A 24,419-nucleotide genomic window follows, 5' to 3' on the forward strand; every position below is an offset into this window, starting at 1 on the left:
AATATAAAGATGGTTTAATTACATTAATATTCTTTTTGGTTCTTTCTTTTTATGTTCAAACTTTGTCATACCATGGCACATAAAAAGAAAAAGAAAACAAACTTAAATGTATAACAAGAAAGAAATGCTTGTCAAACAGAAGAGATTCACATTCTACCAGAAGCCTGCAGCTTTCAATCACATTAAAATGTAAGACACAATGAAAACTAGTAAAAACTATAATGTGAGTGCACCTCACACTCAATGAAGAAGACCCACTGGTATTTCCCACTCATCAACCTAAGAGCAAAATTCCCAGCTTCTCTTAATTATTCAACTAAATAAAACAATTCAACAGATTTTTTTTAGAGGCCAAAACAGATGCTGGGTAAGATTTTTATAGAGAATCTGATGAGAATAAGTGGTTGATATGAGGGAAAGGGAATGCTAAGTGGTAAGAATGAAAAGAATGTCCAAAAAATAGATATTAACCTAAGATCAACCACTTTAAGTCCTTTGCAGGCATTTCTACTTCTAGGAAGTTTTTGTGAAGAAATAATCTTGTAAATGAGTATGGCTGAATGTAACAGCTAAACATGTTTTTCTAATGAAACAGTTAGAAACTCAAATAGCCAGCAATGAGGGAATCGCTGAAATACATTATGAAATATCATAAGATGGATATCATGCAGCCATTTAAAAAACCATGTAAAATAATATTCAATCCTATGTAAAAAATGTAAATAAGGTAAACCGGTTGATAAATTCCAGATACATTTTCATCTGCTACTTTGTTAAATATGGTATATTATGTACATAGAAAATCTGTATTTTAATTAACTCAAAGTAGGAAGATTTCAAACAGGTAACATTTCATTCTTTGCCTGAGTTTACCAAGCTTTTATAACAAATGCGTATTCTACTTGTAAACAAAACACAAAATGTTACTAAACAAAAAAAGTTTCCATTAACAGAGCTAAACATATTGTAGAAAGAAAATCAGGAAAACTTACAGCAGTGTATGTGATTACTGCTTTGTATATATCTGAAAGGGTATGACAGTCGGGGAGGAAATGTGTGACAAAATTTAATTACAGTTTACAGTTCATAGGTTTTGTGATATGTTTATAACCAGGTAAAATAACTACTAAATTCCGCAGGTAAATTATGTTTTTAATTGCATGCATATTTCTGTAAAAAGATAAAGTTTTTTAAAGAAGTAATTCAGCTGATAAAGGAATGATAAATTTAGAATATCACAGATATCACACTAACAGATCGCAGCCCTGGGCAACAAGAGCTAACCGTTACCAAAACAGCAATAATATTATGTGCCTCTAAAATCCTAAGTAGCAAATTTGCCCCTTCCACCGCAGCCCCGCTCCAAATAAAGAACCTGTAACAGATCAAGTCTCTATCAATTTACAGGAAATATAGAAGAGACGAACCTGATAAAGGACTCCACAGTGGTACAATCAACAAATTTAGACTGCTGAAAACTCAACAGGGCAAATAACCTAATTTCTTAAACAAATAAATTACAGAGAAGAAAAATGTATGGAGGAAGAACCTATAGGCTAAGAGACATATCTCACAATCGCAATACACAGAACTTATTTGAAACCTGATCTGAATAAACTGTGTGTGTGTATGTGTGTGTGTTGTGTGTGTGTGTGTGTGTGTGTTTGAACTGGAATGGAAATTTGAATACTAATGAATTATTATTATTACTATTATTTAGGGAGCGGTAATACTACCACGAGTATGTTTGACAAAGGAAATCTTATTTTATACATACAAAATAGGTTATTTAAGAATAAACTAATATGTCTAAAATTTACTTGAAAATAACTTGCGAGGAGGGAATGACTAGAATGAGAAATGAAACAAGATTAGCCATGGTGATGAGTACATGAGGGTTCTATTATCTGGTCACTTCTGAGTATCTGAATTTGTCCATACCAAAGGGTTAAACCATATTTAATAGTCTTTTTCCATTTTTCTATGAAAAGAGGTCAGGTCAATATGTGACACTAAGTATAGTCTCTTTTGTGATTAAAAAGCACCAGGGAGGGTGACATATACACCTTCACAGGTATGAGTGACCACTCTCAGCAGAATGTTTACTGGTACTTAAGTTCAAAAAGAAACCCTGGTTATCGGCCTGGCCGGCGTTGCTCAGTGGTTAGCGTGTCCGCCTAAGCAGTGAAGGGCTGTGGGTTCGATCCCCAGCCCCAGCTGGGGTAAATGCGGGAAGCAGCCAGTCGATGTCTCTCTCACATCCATGTTCTCTCTCTCTCCCCCTCTCCCCACCCCTCTTCCCTCCCTTCCCCTCTAAAAATCAATAGAAAAAATATCCTCAGAGGAGGATTAATAACGACAACAAAAGGCTGTTTCTTGGAGTTTTAAACACAGCTCTGGTAAAAGTTCTTGGGAAAAACACTTACCTGCATGACTGTTGAAATGTGCAAAGTTAGCAAAATTGGCTGTAGCTGATGACTGAGGAGCTGGGGCAGCAAATATGTCTGAGCCCAGATCACTTAAAAGGTCAAACTTCTTTTCCTGCTGCTGCCCTTGAGCGCGGCCTACAACAGGGGACTGTAGACCACATATTAGCTGTAACGGGTTTCCAGTCAGATCCGCTAAATTTTTATCACACTATTCCCAACTAAACACGCTAAAAACACAGTTTTCATATTACATAATCTTTTCTTTCTGGTTTTAAGTACTTCGATATATTTTTTAAAAGCATCAATTTTCAACATCTATTCCCAAATTACCTCTCAATTTTAAGAGTCAAAAGCAGAGAAATGCAATTACAATCGTTGTTACACCTCACGAGAAAGGGTGGACTCACTGCTGAGACAGCAAGGCTCCCAGAGCACACCCTCCACAGCGGCAGTTACAACACACTGACTTAACCCTGCTCTTCATTTTCACGTAAATTTTCTGTAAAAACAGAGCAGTTTATCCAGATCCCCTAGTATGCATTATTAAGAGCGGGATTTAATTCAAATAGTACCATGCCTCAGAATCATTCTTGTGTAGGGTAGACGCTGTAATGTCACACAGTAACAGAGTTCTCACAGCTCAGTCAACTGTAATGAAGTGCAGAAGTACAAACTTTAGGTACCAACTTATTAAAAACCTTCAGTCTATTCAGTCCTTTAAAATAAGGTATATCCTGCCATGCAAAGCCACTTGTTTCTATAAACATGCTTTACAAGTCGGGCAAGGAGCGGAATTCTGCTTGAGAAATCCTTTCCTGTAAAAGTACATTGCAGAGGCTACTCTGTTCTGACTCTGATGGTTACCATAGATTCATGTTGTATAATGTATGTTATATGATATTTAGCTACAGCGGCGTTCCTGTACGCCTTCACAAAGCTGTGGAGAATTCAAAGAAACTTGTATTAGCAGTAGCAAAGGAGCAAACATACACACGCTCCAACCACTTCCCAACAGTGCTTTAATGTATCATCAACCATCATGCTATTGGCATACGAGGTGATGCTATTGTCTTTAAAAATTCTCAAACTCACGATACTCAGTCCTCCTTAAGTAGAAGCCCTACAAAGACTTGACGGCTACTCACCTGGCTAGGTGTGCCCTTATTTAGGTGCAGGGCTGGTGCTGAATCTCCCAAAAGAGATTTCAGTGGTTTGACCTCAGGTGTGCTGCTCGTGCTACTGGCAGAGGAGCCTGAAATAGACGCATGAACTGATGCCACCACTTTGGCCTGTTCTGGTGGGACATACCTAAAACACACGAAAAGACAAACAGGCAGTTAACTAAGAAAAATATAGGCAATGCCATACTCAAAAATGATAGGTGTAATTCTAATTTTGCACAAGATTGTTGACATTAATCTTATTTCAAAACCCTTTGGGGCCCTGGACGGGTAACTTGGTTAGAGGTTTGTCCCAATACGCCAAGGTTGCAGGTTCAATCTCCAGTCAGGGCATATACAAGAATCGACCAATGAACGTATAAATAAGTGGAACAAAATTTCATGGTTTTTCTCCTCTCTTACTCTCCCGCTCCCTAAAAATCAATAAATAAGTTTTAGAAAACCCCCTTGGAATTGAGAGCTGAAGCTGAAGACTATACTTAATTGAAATACTCAGAGAAAGGGTAATAAAGACTAACACAAAACCTTTTTCAGTCATTTACTTAGTTTTTCTAAGGTAAATACAGTAAGTAACTGCTTTTTTTTATAAAATAGCAACCTATCATGATGAATAGTTAATACTATAATTTAATTTTTAAAAACTAAAGTACTGTTAGATACTAAGTAACATTTGGAAACAACAGAAAGAAGGGAAAACATTATTATATTACAGTTAACAGTCTAAAATATAAAGGCCTATTACAAATCTATAAGATCAACAGGGAGACATAGAAATGAAAACACTTGTAAACTAACTCATTAGCATTCAATGTGAGTGTAAACATTACAAATTTTGTTGCTACCTATTAAAATACATACAGGGGTATGCTCTGTGTGCCAAAGTACCACTTGCAGAAACTCATCCTTAGGACTTTAACTGGGTGAGTGGACACAGGTACACGTACATGTATGTCACCACAGCACTGTTCAATCTGTTTAATATGCTACTTGGGTACTCTTTTGACACGGGAAGATGTCCATATCACTTTATGGATCTTTCAGGTTTGATCCCAGTCACGTACAGAGAGGATTCCCCGGGGGGGGGGGGGGGGGGGTAAAGGAAGAAAAGAAAGCAGTAAAGAATATGCTGCCCGAACACCGGTGATGCTCATCTCTAGGGCTGGGATTATGGGAGAGCTCTCGCTCTTGGTATTTCTGGGTTTTCTTCCTTTCTCTCCAACCCTCTTTACAAGTAGATGGAGAAAATAGGAAAACAGAACGGTAAAGAGCAACTATCTATTCCAGAGACAATTCAAATCCCAACTCCCCCACTCAATAGCTGTGAAGCCTAAGGCAGACTACTTCAGCTCTTGGTGCCTACAATTTTTCATCTATAAAATGAAGATACAGTTGCTATGAAGTGTAAACGAGTTATCATTTGTAAAGTACCTAGAAGAGTTCCTGGCACAGGTGTTAGCTACCTAAGTGTTAGCTACTATCAAATTACATACTAATCACAAACAATGGAATGTGACAATGAATACGGGAAGTAGTTCTTTCCTATAATTTGGCATACCACTGATGATACCAACTTTTGAGTACAGCCACATCTTATCAAAGGATAAAACCAGATAACAGTACTTAATTCAAAAGACTCATCTGACTAAGCTAAACTTGTATAACACAGAAAGTAAATTTGAAAATCAAAATCCCTTTAAATGACAACAGTCTCATTGTTTTAAGAAGAGTTGCTCAAAGGAGGGATTTTTAAGGAGTGTGCATTTGGAGAGTTCCTATACCTTATACAAATCAACTGTTCTTCTCTCCAGTTACAAGTCACAGGTATGCAGGAGCATGGGTTTAAAATGCACAGGTCCTGGCCCTCCTGAATGGTCATGCCCTCCTTCACACCTGGCAATTAAAATTCTCATTTGTTGTTAATCCTGTTACTACTACCCTGTTTCTCAGGGCAGAAAAAATAATATAGACTATAATTACTTGAGGTTTATAGTCACTTGGACTATGGGTGGAATGGATAAATTTTATTATTGTTTACTATTATTATAATAAATCTGGGGAAATATAGTTTTATTTCTCTCAACTCTTACACAAACTTCTCTTGCTAACTGAGGCTAAACTATCTCAAATTTCAGCATGTACTATTCAAACTAATATTCTGAGTTGGTAAAAGTAAAACTGCTAGGAAAGTAAAAAATTGCCCATGGTTATACACGAAAAAAAGTCTTAACTAAGGGGTGGAAGGCCTAGGACAATAATTAAAATGGTAAAAAGGTAATTATACATGTCACTTTAAAAGAATCCATTATGACACCATGTTGTTACTGTCACCCCACTTTCTAAAATTTTCCTCTTTCTCAAACTAAAATGTTGCTGGTATGTTTTATCTATAGTCACACCTAATGGTATCTAGTGTTGCTGAATATAGCCCAGGCTAATCTTGCCTTGCAAAATGCAGTCTCCTCAAGAGAAGGGTAAGAATATAAAGTCCACAGAGCATAAAAATCAGAGCTACTTCTTTCTAATGTGCTCAAAGAACACAGCTAGAGGCAGCTCACCTGTGAACCATAGCAAGTATTCCCTAAGGACCAAAACAGGCACCTGACTACATCGTCCTCTGGGCTAAAATACAGCTCCTCCAGAAAATAGCAGGCAGTTTACTTCCTCATTAGCTATTCCGTTTGTGACTCTCCTTCATCTCCTTATGCCCCCAGTAAGAAATATACACTACTGAATATTGATAAAGAAACTAAGAATTCATTCCTAATGAGCCTCAGTAAACTGACTTAAGCTGTGCTCATACAGCTAAAAATTAAGGGCCCTAAGTAGTTAAACACTAGCTCGGAGCACACTCCAGTTCTACTTTAAAAGGCTTACTAGCCACATGTCCAACCTCTTTTATTTATTTTTAAAATTACCATATGATAGATTTAGTTAGGGGAGTATAAACGCTCCCTTCTTAACCAGGCAGTAAAATGATTTCTTGGATGGGAAGTGAGGGATGTTTGAGCAAAGACTTACTGCAAGATGTAGGTAAGTGGATGGATTGTGAGTGCACAACACCAGGGCTTCGTTAGCATAATGCCTAGTATGTAGAAGATACTAAATAAATACTTGCTAAATGAATAAAGATTTAAGAAAGGAGGCTTTCTAAGGCTAAAAATGTCTAAAGAAGCTAACAGGGCTGGAGAAGGACTCAAACGAAGGATCCCTAACTTTTCAAAAACAGGAGGCCTGGTAATTATAAGGAACAGGCTGCTGAGTTAAGATAAAGTAGAAGTAAAGGTTTTTGGAAACCAAATCCAATAAAAGCCAAAGTATAATGGGTATCTGTCTACCTGCCTACTTCTTTCTGCAATCTACCTAACCTGCCAATTTCCTTCCTTCCTCCCTCCCTCCCATCCTTTCTTTCTTATGTCAGACTAATCTTACCCATAATTAATGTGATTCGGGAAACCTTTGTTCTAAATACAAACTATTCACTCACCATCTTTTCTTTTCATATTTTTCTTGTAGAAACTCTTTCACTTTTTGTGGATCCCTGAAGTCTGGAATTGCTGAAGATCTATCATCAAATAATCCTAGCCAAATCTGTTTACAGACCTTTGGAAAGAATTAAAAAAAAAAAACAAAAGTGTTAAAAATCAACATCTTCACTCAATGAAATGTAAAGGAAAAATAGGATCTCTCAGAAAACTAACCTACTTAATTGTAATCATATTGCTTTCAATGAGGGTGTTTATTATAGTGGGAACGGAAGGTGCAAAAAACGAACCCAATTTACTCGAGTGTGTTACAGTAACATCAGCAGCAGCACAGAGAACAGCGCCTCACAGGGAAACAAAAGTGAGATGGGATTCAGAGGACCTGGGGTTTCTTGTCTTGGAACAATTAAGATTGCAGGCCCTTAGCAAAGCCATGTAACCTTGTAACCTTTGCGAACCTCCGTTACCTCGCCCCATAAACAGAGTGAACTAGCCAGGAGCAATTCCACAAATCCTCGAAAATCAACCAAAAAGAACAAACAAAAATTACTAGAATCATAAACAATTTGCTAGTAAAGTATAACAACAGTAACAAAAATATAAGGCAAATACAACTCTAGCTCTGTAAGTTGCCTCCTATGCCTTTTCCCCGTCAATGGCTAAAAAATGAGAATCTGAGGTATTTGACTTTTTAGACAAATCAAAGAAATGAAACAATGCAGAACTCAAATAACACAAGAGCATACAGAAAACAAAGATAATCTGATAGTGGTCGTCATCAAAATTAAAAGGTATTGCTCTTCAAAAACTTAAAATATGAAAAGGCAAGCTACCAACTCATACAAAGTATTTGCAAAACATATGAGAACTTGAAAAAGCCTGAATCCAGAATGTACAAAAATTTCTTAAAACTCAATTATAATAAAGACAAAAAACTGCTTAAAGAATGAGCAGAAAATTTTATAGCCACTTTACCAAACATGCAGCCCGAGATCATTAGTCATATGGAAAATGCAAATTAACACTGAGACCCCCACTGCATAGATACCACTAGAGTCAATAAAAATAGAGAGACTGACTACATCATGTATTAGTGAGAATGTGGGACAACTGGAACTCTCAAGAATGTAAAATGAAAAAACCACTTTGGAACGGAGTCGGTAGTCTCTTAAAAGTTAAACATACACCTACCATATGGCCCTGCCATCCCATTTCTTAGTATCTACCCAAGAAAAATAAAAGCACATGTCCACACTCAGATGTGTACACAAATGTTCACAGCAGCTGTACTGATAATACCTCCACAAACTGGGAAAAAACAAACATCCATAACAGACAAATGGATACATTTTTAACTCTCCAAACAGGAGACTCATCAGCAATAAAAAGGAACTATTGATGCAAGCAACTACAAAAATAAACCTCAAGATAATTAGGCTGACTTACAAAAGTCAGACACCTACCCCCAAAAGTACATATTGTATGATTCTAGTTATTTAAATTTTTTAGAAATGTAAACATATCTACAGCGATGGAAAGCAAATCAAATGGATGCATTACAAAGGGACACAAGAAAATTCTTGGGTGTGATGAAACTGTGCTCTCTTCTTACTGGAGTGATGGCTTCACATATGTGAAATCCATCAAATTAGGCACTTTATGTATGTACAAGTTCTTATAATTACTTCTCAGTAAAGCTATAAAAAACAAGTCCACAAGTTTCCAAAATTATATTATTTTAAAGAATAACCAGTTTTAACACTGTGAAAAGAACACAGTATCTAGCTTCAAATAGCTCGACAGAAATTTGAGAAATCAGAGGAGGACAAGCAGCATCCCTCTCCATCTCACCTGCTCACTGAAGCGGGTACAGGAGGACAGCAAAAGGGACTCGCCCTCTTTCTCTCCTATCATGCACCAAGCATGTTTCAAAACAACATTTCTTGTGGCTCCTTCCTACTGCAGGCTCAGTACAGATCCCACTCTAAAGTCATCGAGGCAGAAATGGCTGTCACCGCAAGGCTAGGCTAAGACGCAATCTCATTATAAAAACATTTCAGAGGCAAAGCCAGAAAAGTGCAGACACCCAAGAATGGTAATGCAACTTACTGTCAGAAATACCATAAACCCTGTGCGGCCCCAGCTTCTGCAATAAATATTTAGCTACTTAAAAAGAACCACATGGGACTATCCTTAGGCAGAAAACTAATAATTCTCCTAAAATGTAATTTTAAAAGATTCTGTGGCTTTACAACTACATTCATAAAGGGAAAACTGAAGTTTCTTATTCTTCTATGTGAAAAATTCCCAAACAAGAAAACAAGAGACGTGTAGTCATTTGCCCAAAGCCAAAGAATTATTAACTGTAACTGACAGAGCTGGTTCAGGATCCTAAATGCCATGAACATTTAGTCTTTCCATTTCAAAACCCCTATGAACTACCACATACAAATTTTTAAACTAAGAACAATCAGTGAATAATAAATTACAACAATAAACATACAAATTTTAAAAAGATGGACTGCTGACAGATCAAAGTAACTGTCCCTGTCCTGGCACTCATCATGGTAATGCAAAGCAAGAGGGAGTACTTGATGGTAACTCACAGATATCTGACAGGAGCAGCCAGGAGGATTCGCTCAAAGTTCTGTACTAACTGCTGGTAGTTCTGCTCCTGCTCTTAGGCCAGACTGGTAGAGACAGACCAATCACTTAAACCAGCTGCTTGGGTCCACTGTAAACTAATGCTGAATCACTACCAAAGCTCCTTATTTCTCGCTATGTTACCCACACTGGCTATTTTCCAGGTTGCTCAAAATCCTAAACCTTACCTGCCACTCTTGGAAGTGAATTCTTAAGTGGCTTTCAAAACAGAATTCCTCAATTCCCTGGACTGGCAGCATCTCAGTCACCTAAAAATTTGTTATTATGCAAATTTTCAGAAGCCACGGAGACCTATGAAATCAGAACCTCTGGAGGAAGCAAGCCCCCCAGGTGACCGTGAAATGGGCCCAAGTTTGAAAACTAACGCTTTAGTAAAATCTCCGCCAGCAGATGTGAACTTCCTTTCCATATATATACATGGTACACAGTTTTCGTCATTTCTCAAATTTACTTAGCCACAAAACCTGTCATTGGGTGAGGTTCCTTTAACAGAGACAGTGTTCCAGGGACACGTCTGGGATAATGCCACAGTCTCTACAGTTGCTGTGACCCATTCACATTTCAGTCCTTGAAAAGGTGGCTTGTGCTCCCACCATTCTACTAGAATTGCTTTTCCAGGTTTGTAGATTTGCTGATAAGAAAGTATCAAGTTCTATTTTCTGCTGATTTTGCTTTCTTTGTTCTTTGTTTTTTGTTTTAGCAAAATAATATTCAGCACCAACTGAAAAGGGAGGGCTTGTCAAGGCTGACGGAAGAGAGTGAATCCACTACAACTGCAGCAGCACTTCAGACCTGTGGTCACGAGCACTGGAAATGAAACCAGTCAGAACAGTGTTTTCCTCAAGTCTCATCTGGCTGGTGTCGGTACACAGTAGGTAGAGTGTTGGCTTTAACCAAGTAAATATGACAAGAGTTAATAGGAAGCGGTTAGGATAGGCCACGGAATCTAAGGTGGGTTCAGGAAAATGAAAACATGAGGAGAATGATGGACGGGAGAGAAGTTTTGACTCAGTGCACGGGAGGTCCCAACAGCTGTCCCAAAACTGCTGGACTTAGAAAAATCAGAGGGAATGAGCTGGGAAGAGAGAAGTAGTGGTGTTCAGAGAACGAGATGCCTGAACTTGAAATCTGAGAGGTGATACAGTTACTGATAAAGTCTAAAACAGGATGAAAACTCACTGGAAATAAGAAAGTCAAGGAATTCAGGAAACCCAATTATCTATTACTATGATAATCGTGTGAATTATATGGGCACTGGGATAGACAGAAGTGATTTACACTAGTGGAAAAAAGACATGTGAGGTGGTTAAATCTATAATGAATGAGGGGAGCACTTGGTATGACTGCAGAAAGGCACAGCAAGTGATAAAATCTATTGCCTTGAGGAGCATGGGGCTGGGGGACTAGAAACATCACCAAGGACCAAGATTTCTAAAAGCCATCATCTGAAAGGGCTTCCCACATGATGGAATTAGTTATGACGACCTCTTTGGAGGAGTGAAAAGCAGTCCTAATTACAGGATAATGCAGTGGTCGTGGTAGCTATGATCCTAAACAAGGGATCCAGACCGCCTGAGTTTGAATTCCAACTCTGTTTAATAACAGTACCTGCTCCACAGGAATGTTGGAAGGATTCAGTGAGTTAGCATACGTTTTGCACTCAGAACAGGCACACAGAATGAACTTTAAACAGTATTAGTTGCTATTACTTTTGGGCCTGGTCTCTTGCGTGGCTTGCAGTGGGTTACCGAGTGATGCAGTGAGAAAGGCTGGGCAGTACAAGCCTCACCAGGAAACGGCAGCAGAAGCCTCACAAGCAGTGCAACAGTGTCTCCCTTATTCCGAAGCCTCACAAGCAGTGCAACAGTGTCTCCCTTACTCCCGCCGCAGACAGAATCAAAGCGGTCCTGGTGGAACAACCTCTCTCCTATGAGATTTTAGAGCACTTTGTCTCTCACATGATTACAAACCGCCTTATATTACAATTACTGAGCATATCTCATTCACTTTTGAATTCTCCACAATGCTTCAAACAATGGGTAGTGCCATAGCATTAGCAGATTATACTCAAAAACAGATCTTAGGGGAATTAAAAATAAAGTCACACACCACTAGAGTAAACTCATGAATCTGTCAGAATAATTGTTTCCTTATTCTAGTGCTAATCCACACTTCAGACCTGCCATTGGAACAGCCGCTGACAGAATGTAAAATACTTTAAAGTGTATTTCAGTCAGCACTGCCATAGGAAACAGATGGCACACTCAATTTGGGTAAAGATAGAGAGAGACTGTTCACGGCACCAGTGGGCTGTGAGGAAATCACAAGTGAGAGTCTAGTATCCCAGGGTTGGGCCTAACGCCACCCTGGGCAGTGACGGGCAGGAGAGGAAGAATCTACAGAACCTGAAACAAAAGGCTGCTGGATGGAGCTGTGACCTTCAAGAATGAGCTGGGCTGTGGGCACCCCACAGGGAAGAAGTTACAGCATCCTAACCTCTCCGCCTTTCTTTTTTTGACCTGCTGACAAAGTCCCCCCTCAACTGGGCCCAACCAGAAGCCAGGAGGCAAGACAGCCCACGTGTACATCCAGACAAACTAGCTGCCTGGAGCCAGAGCACGGTAAAGACTGGAGTAGAAGGGCAGATGAAAGATACTCCAACACAGCACCCCGATCAAAAATATATGCAGTGCAGGCAAGTTAACTAACTCAATTATGAACATAAAAAAGTGGAAATATCCATACCAATTCTCAATTACTCTCATATAAAAAGATAAGAAAACAGTGCTGTATCAGGTTTGAGAAGGAAAATAGGTAAGGGTAGTGATAACAGCTTTGTAATCCTCTCAGGGACAGCAAAATAGAGCAGAACACTGCTGAAATGGATATTTATGTTTATTCGGGCAAACCCTTCTTTTCATAAAAAGGATACGAAGAATAAACAACGTGACATGACTGCTTGCAGCCTCTAGGCAGGAAGGTATAAAAATATGGAAAGGACAGAAAGATACTCTGGAATTAGAAAGTCTTTTTCCATTCAGCCAATCTGCATACACCCGACTAGGTTTCACACTCCCTTTTTGTCTTTTCTCTCCTTAGTGGAAAGACGGAGCATTACTGCCTCTTCCTGTGTAAGATACAATTATACCACTAATACTGCCCACAAAATACAGAAAAAATTAAACCCTTAAAGAATTGAAAAATTCATGAACAAGTAACTAATATCCATGTTTTGAAGAGAGAAAGAAAAAAGGAACAGAAATACTAACAAATGGGAAATACCATTAAAAGCTCTCTAAAGAGCTACCATTAATTTATACAAAAGTCTATCAACATATTATTTTGCCCTAAAAGGAAGAAACAATTTTTGCCCTGAATTTTTCCTCCAAAAACTCCAATCAGAAAAGTATCTCAAATGTATGTCATGACCCAAGTTAAAAATATTGGAAAAACAAGTATGTTAACATTTCCTACAGGCATCCAGCCTGCATTAGCATGACTATGCTGATGGCTGTAGACCACTAACTGGTAAGTATTTCTCAGTAACAGGCTACCTGAAGAATATATTCATTATAGGAGTGCAGAAACAAAATCACTATGCACGTGCCTTATGCAAGAGAAAGGCACAGTCCTGCATTTATACACATCTTTCTAGGTGTGAGTTACAGCCCTGAGATACGGACTCCTGTCAGCCCTACCTAGGAACCAGTGATGTATGTGCACAGCGTCCTGTCCTCAACAATCCTGCTCGGCTCCTGTGGACTCAGGCCTCGGGTTTCTTTTATGAAGTCAACCCATCTCATACTTGGTCTTCCTCTTTTCCTGCTACCTTCTTGTTTCCCAGCATTACTGTCTTTTTCAAAGAACCCTGCCTTCTCCTGATGTGCCCAAACTAGGACAGCTTCAGTTTTGTCACTTTTGCCTCCAGCAATGTTTCAGGCCTAATTCACTCTAGGACCCACTTGTTTGTCTTTTCTGGTGGTCTAAGGTATCCACAGAGGACGCCTCCAACATCGTATTTCAAATGGATCTTTTTTTTTCCCTATCAGCCTTCTCCACTGTCCTATTTTTGTATCCATACTAATAATCGGGAATGTTTTTAGGACTGTGAAGGGGACCAAAGTTTTGCCTTTTGGGATATTGATTTTTAAGATGGTTATTAAGAAACAAAGACTCAGAAAGAACCTTTGACCCTCCTCACCTGCCAAAAAGAATTCAATGCTAAGGGCATCACCTTTGCGTAATACTATAAATTCAATACGGCAGACAGGGAGAAATCTGGCAAAGCCTGTCCTTAGACGTCCCTGAGTGTCCCAATGCTTCTGGGTGGCTCAGTGAGAATTTGTTTACCATGTGTGCTCTCTCTCCTCTACCTGTGAATTGCCTACTTTCCCTTTGAAATTCTAGAACCCTGACCTCTTCTCCTCTCCTTAGTTCAGAATGGCATATAAGCCTTAACTGCCCAATAGGTTTCGGCTCTCGTATTCTTATGGCACCCCCCGCATGTACATCCATAATAAATTTTAGACATTTTCTCCTGTTAATTTAATTTCTAGTCCAGTCAGAACAACTTAGAAAGCTGGGAGGAAAATTATTTCTTGCATCCCACAACTGTATGGTATATTCCATCTTAAAATTTGATTTTATAGGCCAGTCAGGAGTGGCTCAGTGGCTGAGCATCAACCTAGGATCCGGAAGATCATGGTTTGATTCCAGGCAGGGCACATGCCCGGGTTTCGGGCTCCATCCCCAGTCGGGAGTGTGCAGGAGGCAGCCAATCAATGACGACTTTCTCACCATTGATGTTTCTCTCTCTCTCCCTCTCCCTTCCTCTCTCTCTAAATCAAAAGATATATTTTTTAAGAAAATTTTTAAAAATTTGGTTTTATAAAAATGTACTAGCAAGAACTAGAACTTACGAGTCACTGAAAACAGGCAGAGACAAGCTGTGTATGCAGATCACTGACACCAGAGTCTTTGTGAACCAGAAACAAAAATGGACATGTGAAGGATTATCAGATTTATGAAATACCAAATCCAATTAACTTAATCCTGGTGCTGTGTGGGTTTTTTTGGTCTGTTTTTTTAATTTAAGCACAAACTACCTTATAATGGCTTCCTCATTAGCATAAGAATCAAATTCTTCATCACAGCCTATTTGGGCCTCCCAGAATTCTAACCAGATTATCTCTCCAGACTCATATCATCATCACTCTTTCTAGCCACACAGGGCTCCTCAAAAAGAATTTTCTGACCAACCCATCCAGAGAGGCTACATAGCCTACACCAAACTTCAGATACCAATTACAACATACTATTTATTTTCATGCCCTTTATATCATAGTTTCTAAATAAAATTTCATGAGGCAGAAACTTTCTCTCTCTGATTCACCACTATTTGTATACTCAGTACCTGACATGGTAAACACAAGATAAATATCTGGTGCATGAGCGAAAGCAACTTCCTAACAGTCCTGAAATATATGTAACAGTACAAGTTATTTTTTTCCTTTGTTCCATCTGAAATACACATGCTGACTAAAATACTTGTCAATTTGCTCATGCAGAAGTAATGAATTAACTGATCCAAATTCTCATATATAGGCCAGAGGTTAGCAAATTATACCCCATAGGTTAAATCTGGCCTAAGGCCTAGGTTGCAGCTGAAGTTCAACTGGAACAGAGCCACGCTCACTTGTTCAACTACTGCCTATAGCTGCTTTGGGTAGTTAAAACAGAGACTATAAGGTCCACAAAGCCTAATATTTACTACCTGATCCTTTATAGAAAAAGTTTGCTTACTTGACTTACCTGCAAACATAGACTTACTATGATGCCATCCAGCATCCAAGAATAGTAACAATTTAAACAGGACAATAAATAAAAGCCTGTTTTAAAGTCTGGTTATATAATGTGCATGGGGAGTAACAGAGAGATGAGCGTAAAGAGAGAGAAGCCTTGCCCTGGAGGGAGAACTTTCCAAGAGTGAAGACTGCCTGAAGGACTCTATTACACATACCTACCTATTCCTCTGAATAAAGGAGAAGTTTCAGAGTAGGTTTCAGGGAAGTTTCTTAGGTATTTAACACTTGTTTCTAAATATTTAAACTGATAAGTACAAAGAAATAGAAAAGATAAGGGAAGCAAATATTTAGAGCACTAGAGAGAAAGGAAGCCGCGCAACAGCAGCAGCGCTTCCTTCCCGCGGCCTGTGGGCTGGAGAGCAGCAGCTCAGCTCAGACACCTCCCGTGGGCTCGGTAAAGGGCGGCACACACAGCCGGCACATCCCCGGCCTTATTTCACTTAATGTCTCCAATGTCAGATAGAACTGTGTGTCAGGTAAAACAAGTTCAGGGAGGCATACAGCAACGCCTGAAGAAAACAAGACGAAAACTTTATGGAAACCTGGGTTGTAAACACGAAGCCATCTGGGGCCTAGGTGGTCTGAATGTTTCCAAGCCTCTCCCCACGCCACGCACCCCTCCCCAAGCCCAGTTTTTGCTTCCGCTTCTCATACTATGGCTCCCCTCTCCTCCTACATTAGTGCATTTTTTTTCCTGTTTATTCCTTAGGTGGCACATAAGGAATATGTGCCAGCTACATACTGCCTTTTATGTCAGGTGACTCATTACGTAAATCCAGCCTCCGTGAGCCTTAACTCAATTTCTTGAGAGGATCCGATTGGTCGCTGGCCCCTAGGGTTAGCTGTTCATTCCAGCTCCAATCAGCTGTGCGTTCTGTGGTCTTTTCTGAGCAGGAAGCCTTCCTCCTTTCTTCCTTCAGCAAGGAGCATGAGCTTGATAAGCACCTCCCACCCCTAAAAATGCATTTACTCATGAATGTGCTTTGCAAACGATAGCTTTATAAATATAAGATTTATTTTATTTTTGAAGTCAGAGTGGTTTTTTGAAAAATTATAAATTGCCCTACTTTCTCAAACAAAGACGTCAATGCAAATTACCCTGTATGGGTAACAAATCTGTCTTTCAATTTTGTTTGGGATATCTTTAACAAGTTTCCATGTTTTAGCCAGTTACATTTATCAACTTTTACTTTTTTATTTCTTCCACTGCTTTTAGTCTACAAAGTCCTTATACATTTTTTTTTTTTTTTTAATATATCTTTATTGATTTCAGAGAGAAGAAAGGAGGGGAGAGAGAGAGATAGAAACATCAATGATGAGTCACTGATCAAGTCCGCAACTGGGCATGTGCCCTGACCAGGAATTGAACCCCAATCGCGTGGTCCTAGGTCCACGCTCAACCGCTGAGCCACGCCCGGCCGGGCCAAAGTCCTTACACATTTAAATGTTCAATACATAGTCAGCTATATTTTCTACTAATTTTTATAGTAATCACTTGTGTGTTTTTATTGTCCACCCCCAAGTGCATATATCCTTAAACACTACAATTTAGTTTTGCGTGTTTTTTCTTATGAAACACTGTTTTACAGAAAGCTGCAAGAGTAGTAGGAAGAAGTCACATACACTCTTTCCCCAGAGTCTCTACTGTTAGCACTGCTAAATCATTCTCTCAAGACAGATTTTTTCCCAAGTCATTTAAATTGGAGACATGAACCTTTACTCATAAATGTGTATCTCCTAAAAATAAGGAAATTCTTTTCTATAACCACAGCTAAATTATCAAAATCAGGAAATCAACATTTTATATTATCTAATCCACAGCTAATTATCTTAATAACGGCCTTTATGGCAAAAGGAAAAGGTTCTCCTAGTACAGAATCCACAACTATCTTGTCTCCTGACTCTCGTTTAACCTGGAAAAACAGTTCCTTAGCCTGTCTTTATCTTTCGTGACCTTAGTATCTTTATAGAGTACAGGCCAGTTATTTTATACTATGTCCCTTAATTTAGGTTTTCTCAGGATTAAGTTCATGTTATGCATTTTGGGGGAAAACATCATGTAAGAGATGCTGTACCCTTCTCAGTGCATCATGTCGGAATGCCATGATGTCAATGTGACCCATAATCAAAAGCAAAAGCAACCAGTGAAGACAGACCAGAGATGATAAAGATTTTGTAATTAGCAGACAATGATTTAAAGCAGCTAGGACATCTATATTCAAGAGCACAAAAGAAAACTACGAAGTGTAAATGTAACCAAATGTAAATTCTACCACTGGAAAAGACAGTATCAAATTAATTCCAAATTAAAATTTGGAGTTTCTCAGTAACGGAGGATTCAGGTGGGAATAAGCAAAAATTATTCAATCTGATGACTGCACAGTGGACATGAAAAAAGTAGTTAGCAAACTTGAACATAAATTAATAAAATCTGAAGGAAAAAATGGTCAAAAAATTTCCAACTTGATTAAAGATAAACTTATAGATGAAGATCAGCAAACCCCAAAAAGGAAAAAACGTGGACACACCACACACACGCGCGCACACACCACACATACCACACACATGCGTGCGCACACACCACACACACACACACACACACACACACACGGGTACATCAAAGTCACACTGGGACAGTTAAAAAGCTTCAAGCCGACATGTCAGTACAGAGGAATGATATAAATATCAGATCATACTCTGCATTTTGCTCTGAATAACAAAACAACGTATCAAAATTGTGCAAAGCAGTTAAAGCAGAGCTTAGAGAGAAAGTTCTCAAATCAATGGCCTTAAGTTCCACCTTAACAAGCTAAGCAAAGCAAATAACCCAGAGTAAATAGAATACAGAGCAAAATTATTATAGACCCCATACACATTATGAAACAGGGACTATTATGAGTAACTTTAGATCAATAAATGTGACAACTGAGATGAAACAGGCATGAAACAGGCATATTCCCAGAAAAAATATAATTCATCAAAGCTGACAGAAGAAACAGATAATCTGGCCCAGTGGCACTCAGATCCCAATGCTCTTTTCCGTCCTTCAGAGAACCCAGTCATTTTCACTTGAGCAGCTGGCCAAAGGTGACTGACTGGGCCATCTACTCCCAAATAAAACTGCACCATTTGGTACAAGCAGCTGCCAAAAGGGGAGAGGGGTGGTGAGGACAGAAAGGGACAGAAATGCTCTCCAGGTCAAAGGATGGTGCATCACTCAAATGGTCATATAAACTTGACTGGGTGGCCACAGTTTGCCACCCCTGACCCAGAATACGTAAAGCAATCTTTTAAAAAATGAAACTGGAGGGGCTGGCACTAGCTGACTTCAAGACTTACTTCAACACAGTGCTGTACTGGCGTAAGGACCAATGAATAAACTAATGAAACCGAGGGGAGCCCAGAAACATACCAATACTTATAAGGTCATTTCATTTCTGACAAAGGCTCCAAAGGAACCCACTGAAGAAAGCGTTTTGAACAAACGAAGCTGTAACAACGATATATATTCATGAAAAAATATGAACCTTGACCTCTATCATACATATGCTAAAACAGAGATGAATCATAGATGTAAAAATAAAAGCTAAAGCTTTCAGAGCTTCTGAAATATAAAATGAGGTTATTCTCATGATTTGAGAGCAGGCAGAGACTTCTTAAGACAGAATAGAGAAAGCAGTAATTATAAAATTACAAATTGATGTATTTTATCAAAAAGACAAACTTCTGCTTATCAAAAGACACCAATAAAAAAATAAATGAGAAAGCCACAGACTGAGAGAAAATATTCACTAAGCCTGTATCTGACAAAGATGACTGAACGAATCCTTGATGTAGTCACATAAAGGAACGGTGCTCAGTAACAGAGAGGGACAGGTAACAGGCGCCCATCCACACACGTAACTCAACAGAGGTTGTATACGAAAAAGAGCACATTCTTTGTACCTTTACTTACATGAGTATGAACAGAAATTGAAATAGTGGTTGCCTCTGGAAAGAAGAGGGATTAAATAGAAAGGGATGCCAGGGAACTTTTGGGATGATGGTCATGTTCTGTATCTCTAGAGGGCTTTCGTTGCCAAACTAGATGCATTATCAAAACTCTTCCGAAGGTACACTTAAGATTTTTACATTTCACTGTATGTAAATTATACCTCAAAAAAAATTAACAAATAATGAATTGTAATTAATGATATACTAAAGATTTTAGGCATAATGTGAAGCAATGTTTGCAACTTGATTTTGAAATACAAGAAAAATATAAGATGAATAACTAACGGATAGATAGATGCACATAAAATGTGGGGGGGAGGGAGACAGATCTGGTTGTTGTGCCCTGGCTTTGAGCAGCCTCTGATGGAGACCAGAGTCTTATAATGGCCATCCATGAGTGAGGGTTCTGAACACTAAAGCAGGTAGCCAAACCAGGCCCCAGCAAGAGCAGCTGCTGCACCACAGCACTCACACCACCAGGAGACCTCACTCACCTGCAGTAAGACTTACGGCACCACGCTGCATTAAATGGCACAAAGCAAAACGCGTTCTGGTACCAGGAGATGATTGCTCACAGCCACCCCCATCCTTAAAAAGATCCCAGCAATACAGGCCAGTATGAGCTTGTCCTAGGTGAATCAGTGGTATCCATGGTCCAGTAGAAGACTGAGAAAACATATCTAAATCTTCAAGAAGTTCCTGCTTCACATGGCCTCTGGCTACTCTTCTACATAGCTGATCCTGCCTGTGCGGGATGGCCTGAGCTGCATGAAGCAGAACCAAGAACGTCATCAACAATCCCTCAAAAATCTATGGGCCCCGAGCTTGTTTCAAGTTTCTTCTTACCAGCTCATAAAGCACCCTACAACCAGATGGCACCCTCTGCTGCTAAGATGAATGCCAGCTGCTGTCCTAGCAGCCAAATAGGCTTCCTGCTCTAGAGTAAGAACCCAGAATCAATTTTGAGGAGCCTGAGTAGCAGCAGATGCTGGAGCAATGAAAAAAAACAGGTACAGGACTAAAATTCAGGTGTGTACTGTGGGGCACTTGTGTTATGAGTTTGCTTCAAGGCTTGAAAGTCACCGGAGCGGAGGGCGGCATTTCCCAGGGACTGAAGGTGGCAGGGTCCCCAGGTTACAGAGCATCCAGACCCAGAGTAGCCACCGGGTCTGAGCACAGCCCCTCCCCGTCCTGACACAAACCTGGCTGTATCCCACAAAGCAAGTGATACAGCCCCAAGAAGTTGCCTGGTGCCAGCCAGGCCTTTGCAGGTCAGACTGTAATCCATCGAGCCTCCAATCTTTTGTCAGCAGTACAGTTTTAAAACCCGTATTTCCATTAATAATGTAGAGACCTTACTTGCATTGTGATTCAAACAGACCCTTAAGGGGGAAAAAAAGGAAATTTATGCAACTAAAGGAAATCTGAACACTCTCTCTAAAAATCAATGAAAAGATATCCTCAGGTGAGGATTAACCAAAACAAAAAACAATAGTTCGTGTTTTAGGTTTATTTCCATAATCTAGCACAAAGATCAGATGCTGTCAATCAATAAATGATTTCCTTTCTACATGCAGTTTATATGCCTGTGGAGCATCAGCAGCAATCCCTTTACTCTCAGTCCTAAAGCATAACCAGGAAGGTCATTTTGCTATTAGAAAAGAAAAACTGTATGTTTCAAAATAAAATTACTTCTACAATCTACAGCACTGTTCACCAGCGCCCCCTTCCATTAACTCTTGATAATCAGAAGTTAACCCAACTGTGAAATTTCTTTAACTATAGGGCCATGATTTACCCATCATTATCACAAACGACCACATATGGAGGAAACCACTACACACACACACACACACAATTTTTAAAGTAACTTCTGATACAAAAGAAAGCATTACAAGATAATATGTGAAAATATTTTACTTTTGGAAAAAATGTCAAAACCATTTCAACAAATGTTAATTGCAAAGTGCTTTGCTGCAAAATATTTTACTAACATCTGGCATACTATACTCTGTACCTTAAAAACGTACATATCAGCTCCACTGAACACACTGTTGGAGTCTGAGAATACTCAAGGAACAGTCAACTAGTTCCTAAGCTGTACTGGTATAAACATCTACAGTGTCCTTGATACATATTCGTAAACAGCAAAAATACTATTTTCTTACCACAGCTATCAATGCAGACCATCTAATTTAATTCTAGACTTGGTAGCGTGACTTTGCCAAAAAGCTGTTTACAACTGTAATGCAAGCATGTAAAACAGATTTAAGTTATACATGCAGATGATTGCAAACAGGCGTTTCCCATATAAAAATGTCTGGAGGAACATGAAAAGCAAGTGGAATTTGGCTAATTCTGTTCAAAACATTGTGAGTCATCCAGCAACCATGGAATTTACCTGCTGAAGCCAGTAACACCTCCAAGCATGACAATTCAACATGGCCCTGAGAACACTAAAACTCCCCCTTGGGGGTAGAAGATCTGAGACTGCTCTCAAAGTCAGTATACTTTCTGATCTTTTACCTTCAGAAACACTCATCTTCAGGCGTGAACCCATTCACATACAAGATGCATGCTAGTGTCTTTTTAATCCAAAATTTTATGTGATTGAGTATGCCTCTTTACAAACACAAGGTCAAAATATTTTGAAACAAAAAGTTAAAATCTATACTTTTCTCTATGCATGTTATACTTAATGTAAAGGTTTAAATAAGATAAACTGATGATAAAGCACATGCACTTAAAGTTTTTATTTTTTATGAAGTTGTACCAACCGTTCTACACTTCGTAATATCAAACCTCACATTCTACACATCTCTTAACTTTTTAAGAACACAGATGCTGCTAATAATGTAAAGAATCAAATACACCTACCCGAATATTTTGGTTCTAAGATGCCCTTAGGGACACAAGAAGATATGCCTGTATTCCTTAACAAGTATTTAAAAGGTCCATATAGTCCTGCCGGTGTGGCTCAGTGGTTAAGCGTGGACCCATGAACCAAGAGGTCATCAGTTCAATTCCTAGTCGGGGCACAGGCCTGGGCTGCGGGCCTGATCCCCAGTAGGGGGCGTGCAGGAGGCAGCCGATGGATGATGTTTCTCTCTCATCAATGTTTCTCTCTCTCTCTCTAACCCTCTCCCTTCCTCTGTTTCTAAAAATCAATAAAACATTTTTTTAAATAAAAGGTCAGTATATTTTCTAACAGTAAGAACTATTGCAAATTTTCCTTTTTCTTTGTGCACTGTGTTAGCTCTGCCTTCAATCTCTGCCTGCCAGCTTAAGACCTGGTCACTCTCAAAAACCAGCCACTGTGTTACCTTCTTTGTGAGAGCTTCCCAATTCTTTCCTTTCCACATTACTTCTGAAACTCTTACTCATCTCAATTATCTAACACCATGTTGTAACGTTACATATCCCTCAACTGTAGCGCTGTCAGCTAGGCGCACGCAATGCATCGGTAACTGCATCCACAGTACCGAGCACAGTGACTGTCACGGTGAGTGTTCTAAGTGGCCTATCAATTCACATGACTCTTTAGAATTTAAGAGTTATGAACCCATTCCAGTCATCTCTCATATTTATATTTTGTTTCTACCTTTTGACATAATGGGTTGCCTAAAATGAAGCAATTCCTTTCATATATTCTAAATTCATTTTGATATTATAGTCTTTAAAAATGTTCCTTCAGAAACCCAGCCATATGTGAAACGTGGATGAACCTTGAGGACTTTTTGCTAAAGTGAAATAAGCCAGTCACAGAAGGACAAATATTGTGTGATTCCACTTACATGAGATCTAAAATAGTCAAACTCAGAGAAGCAGAAAGTAGAACAGCAGTTGCCAGGGGCTGGGAGGAAAGAGGGGGGGTTGCTATTCAATGGGTATAAAGTTCAGTTATGCAAGACCTGAGTAAGGGCTAGAGATCTGGCACAGCCTTGTGCCTATAGTCAATCATACTGCATTCTATTAAAATGTTAATTTTAATACTTAAAAATGTTTGAGAGAGTAGATCTCATGCTAAGTGTCGTTACCACAATTTTTTTTTTAAAATCTTAATATTTTGGGAATAGTCTCCACCTAACCTTATCAACTGCTAGGTTTGGGTGTTTTTACTTACTTCCCCAATGAACTGATACCTTTCTGGTTCTGTTACTGACTTTATCTATTCTTATTAGACTTTTAAACTAAAAACAGAATAATATTCTGTTATTTCTGATTCCATTCTGATGTCCAAAATTTTGCATACTAGGCCAACATTCTAAGGGAGTAATTTAAAGTTTTCAGTACTAGGTTAAATCCAAACTTTATACAAATAGTCCAAAATGTATTTTAATCTGTAAATATATTATTCTATGCTAAACTGTCATTAAAAACCTTCTGCCTGCGCGGCCAGGCGTGGCTCAGAGGTTGAGCACCGACCTAGTATCCAGGCGATCAGGGTTCGATTCCCGGTCAGGGCACATGCCCAGGTTGAGGGCTCGATCCCCAGTCAGGGGCGTGCAGGGGGCAGCTGATCAATGACTCTCTCATCACTGATGTTTCTATCTCTCTCTCCCCCTCTCCTTTCCTCTCTCTGAAATCAATAAAGTTATATTAAAAAAAACAACAACACAAAAAACCTGCCTTTTCACCTAGCTTTAGATTTTCCTTGTAATGCACCACTATCAGTATGTAACTTGATTACTCAAAATAATGTTTTAGCAGTAAAATTTGGAGACTGCAAAGTGCTCACTTCTATAAACTCATGTACTTAAAACTATTTCATGTAATCTTGAATTTACACTTCTTCACTATCTTAGA

At 39.1% G+C, this 24,419-nt stretch overlaps 1 protein-coding gene across 7 annotated transcripts in view; it reads right to left on the bottom strand.

Annotated features, from left to right (window-relative positions):
* Positions 1–24,419, bottom strand: part of AGFG1 (ArfGAP with FG repeats 1) — a 48,787-nt gene that overhangs the window by 12,811 nt on the left and 11,557 nt on the right. For all 7 annotated transcript variants that reach the window (XM_087819549.1, XM_087819548.1, XM_087819547.1 and 4 more), the window contains exons 3-5: positions 7,095–7,210; positions 3,575–3,737; positions 2,427–2,577 (exon numbers count right to left, since the gene is read on the bottom strand). In XM_087819549.1, the coding sequence (XP_087675675.1) occupies positions 2,427–2,577; positions 3,575–3,737; positions 7,095–7,210 (430 nt within the window). The remainder of the gene's footprint in view (positions 1–2,426; positions 2,578–3,574; positions 3,738–7,094; positions 7,211–24,419) is intronic.

This window comes from Miniopterus natalensis, chromosome 8 (genome assembly GCF_054644295.1).
Source record: "Miniopterus natalensis isolate mMinNat1 chromosome 8, mMinNat1.hap1, whole genome shotgun sequence".
Lineage (NCBI taxonomy): Eukaryota > Metazoa > Chordata > Mammalia > Chiroptera > Miniopteridae > Miniopterus > Miniopterus natalensis.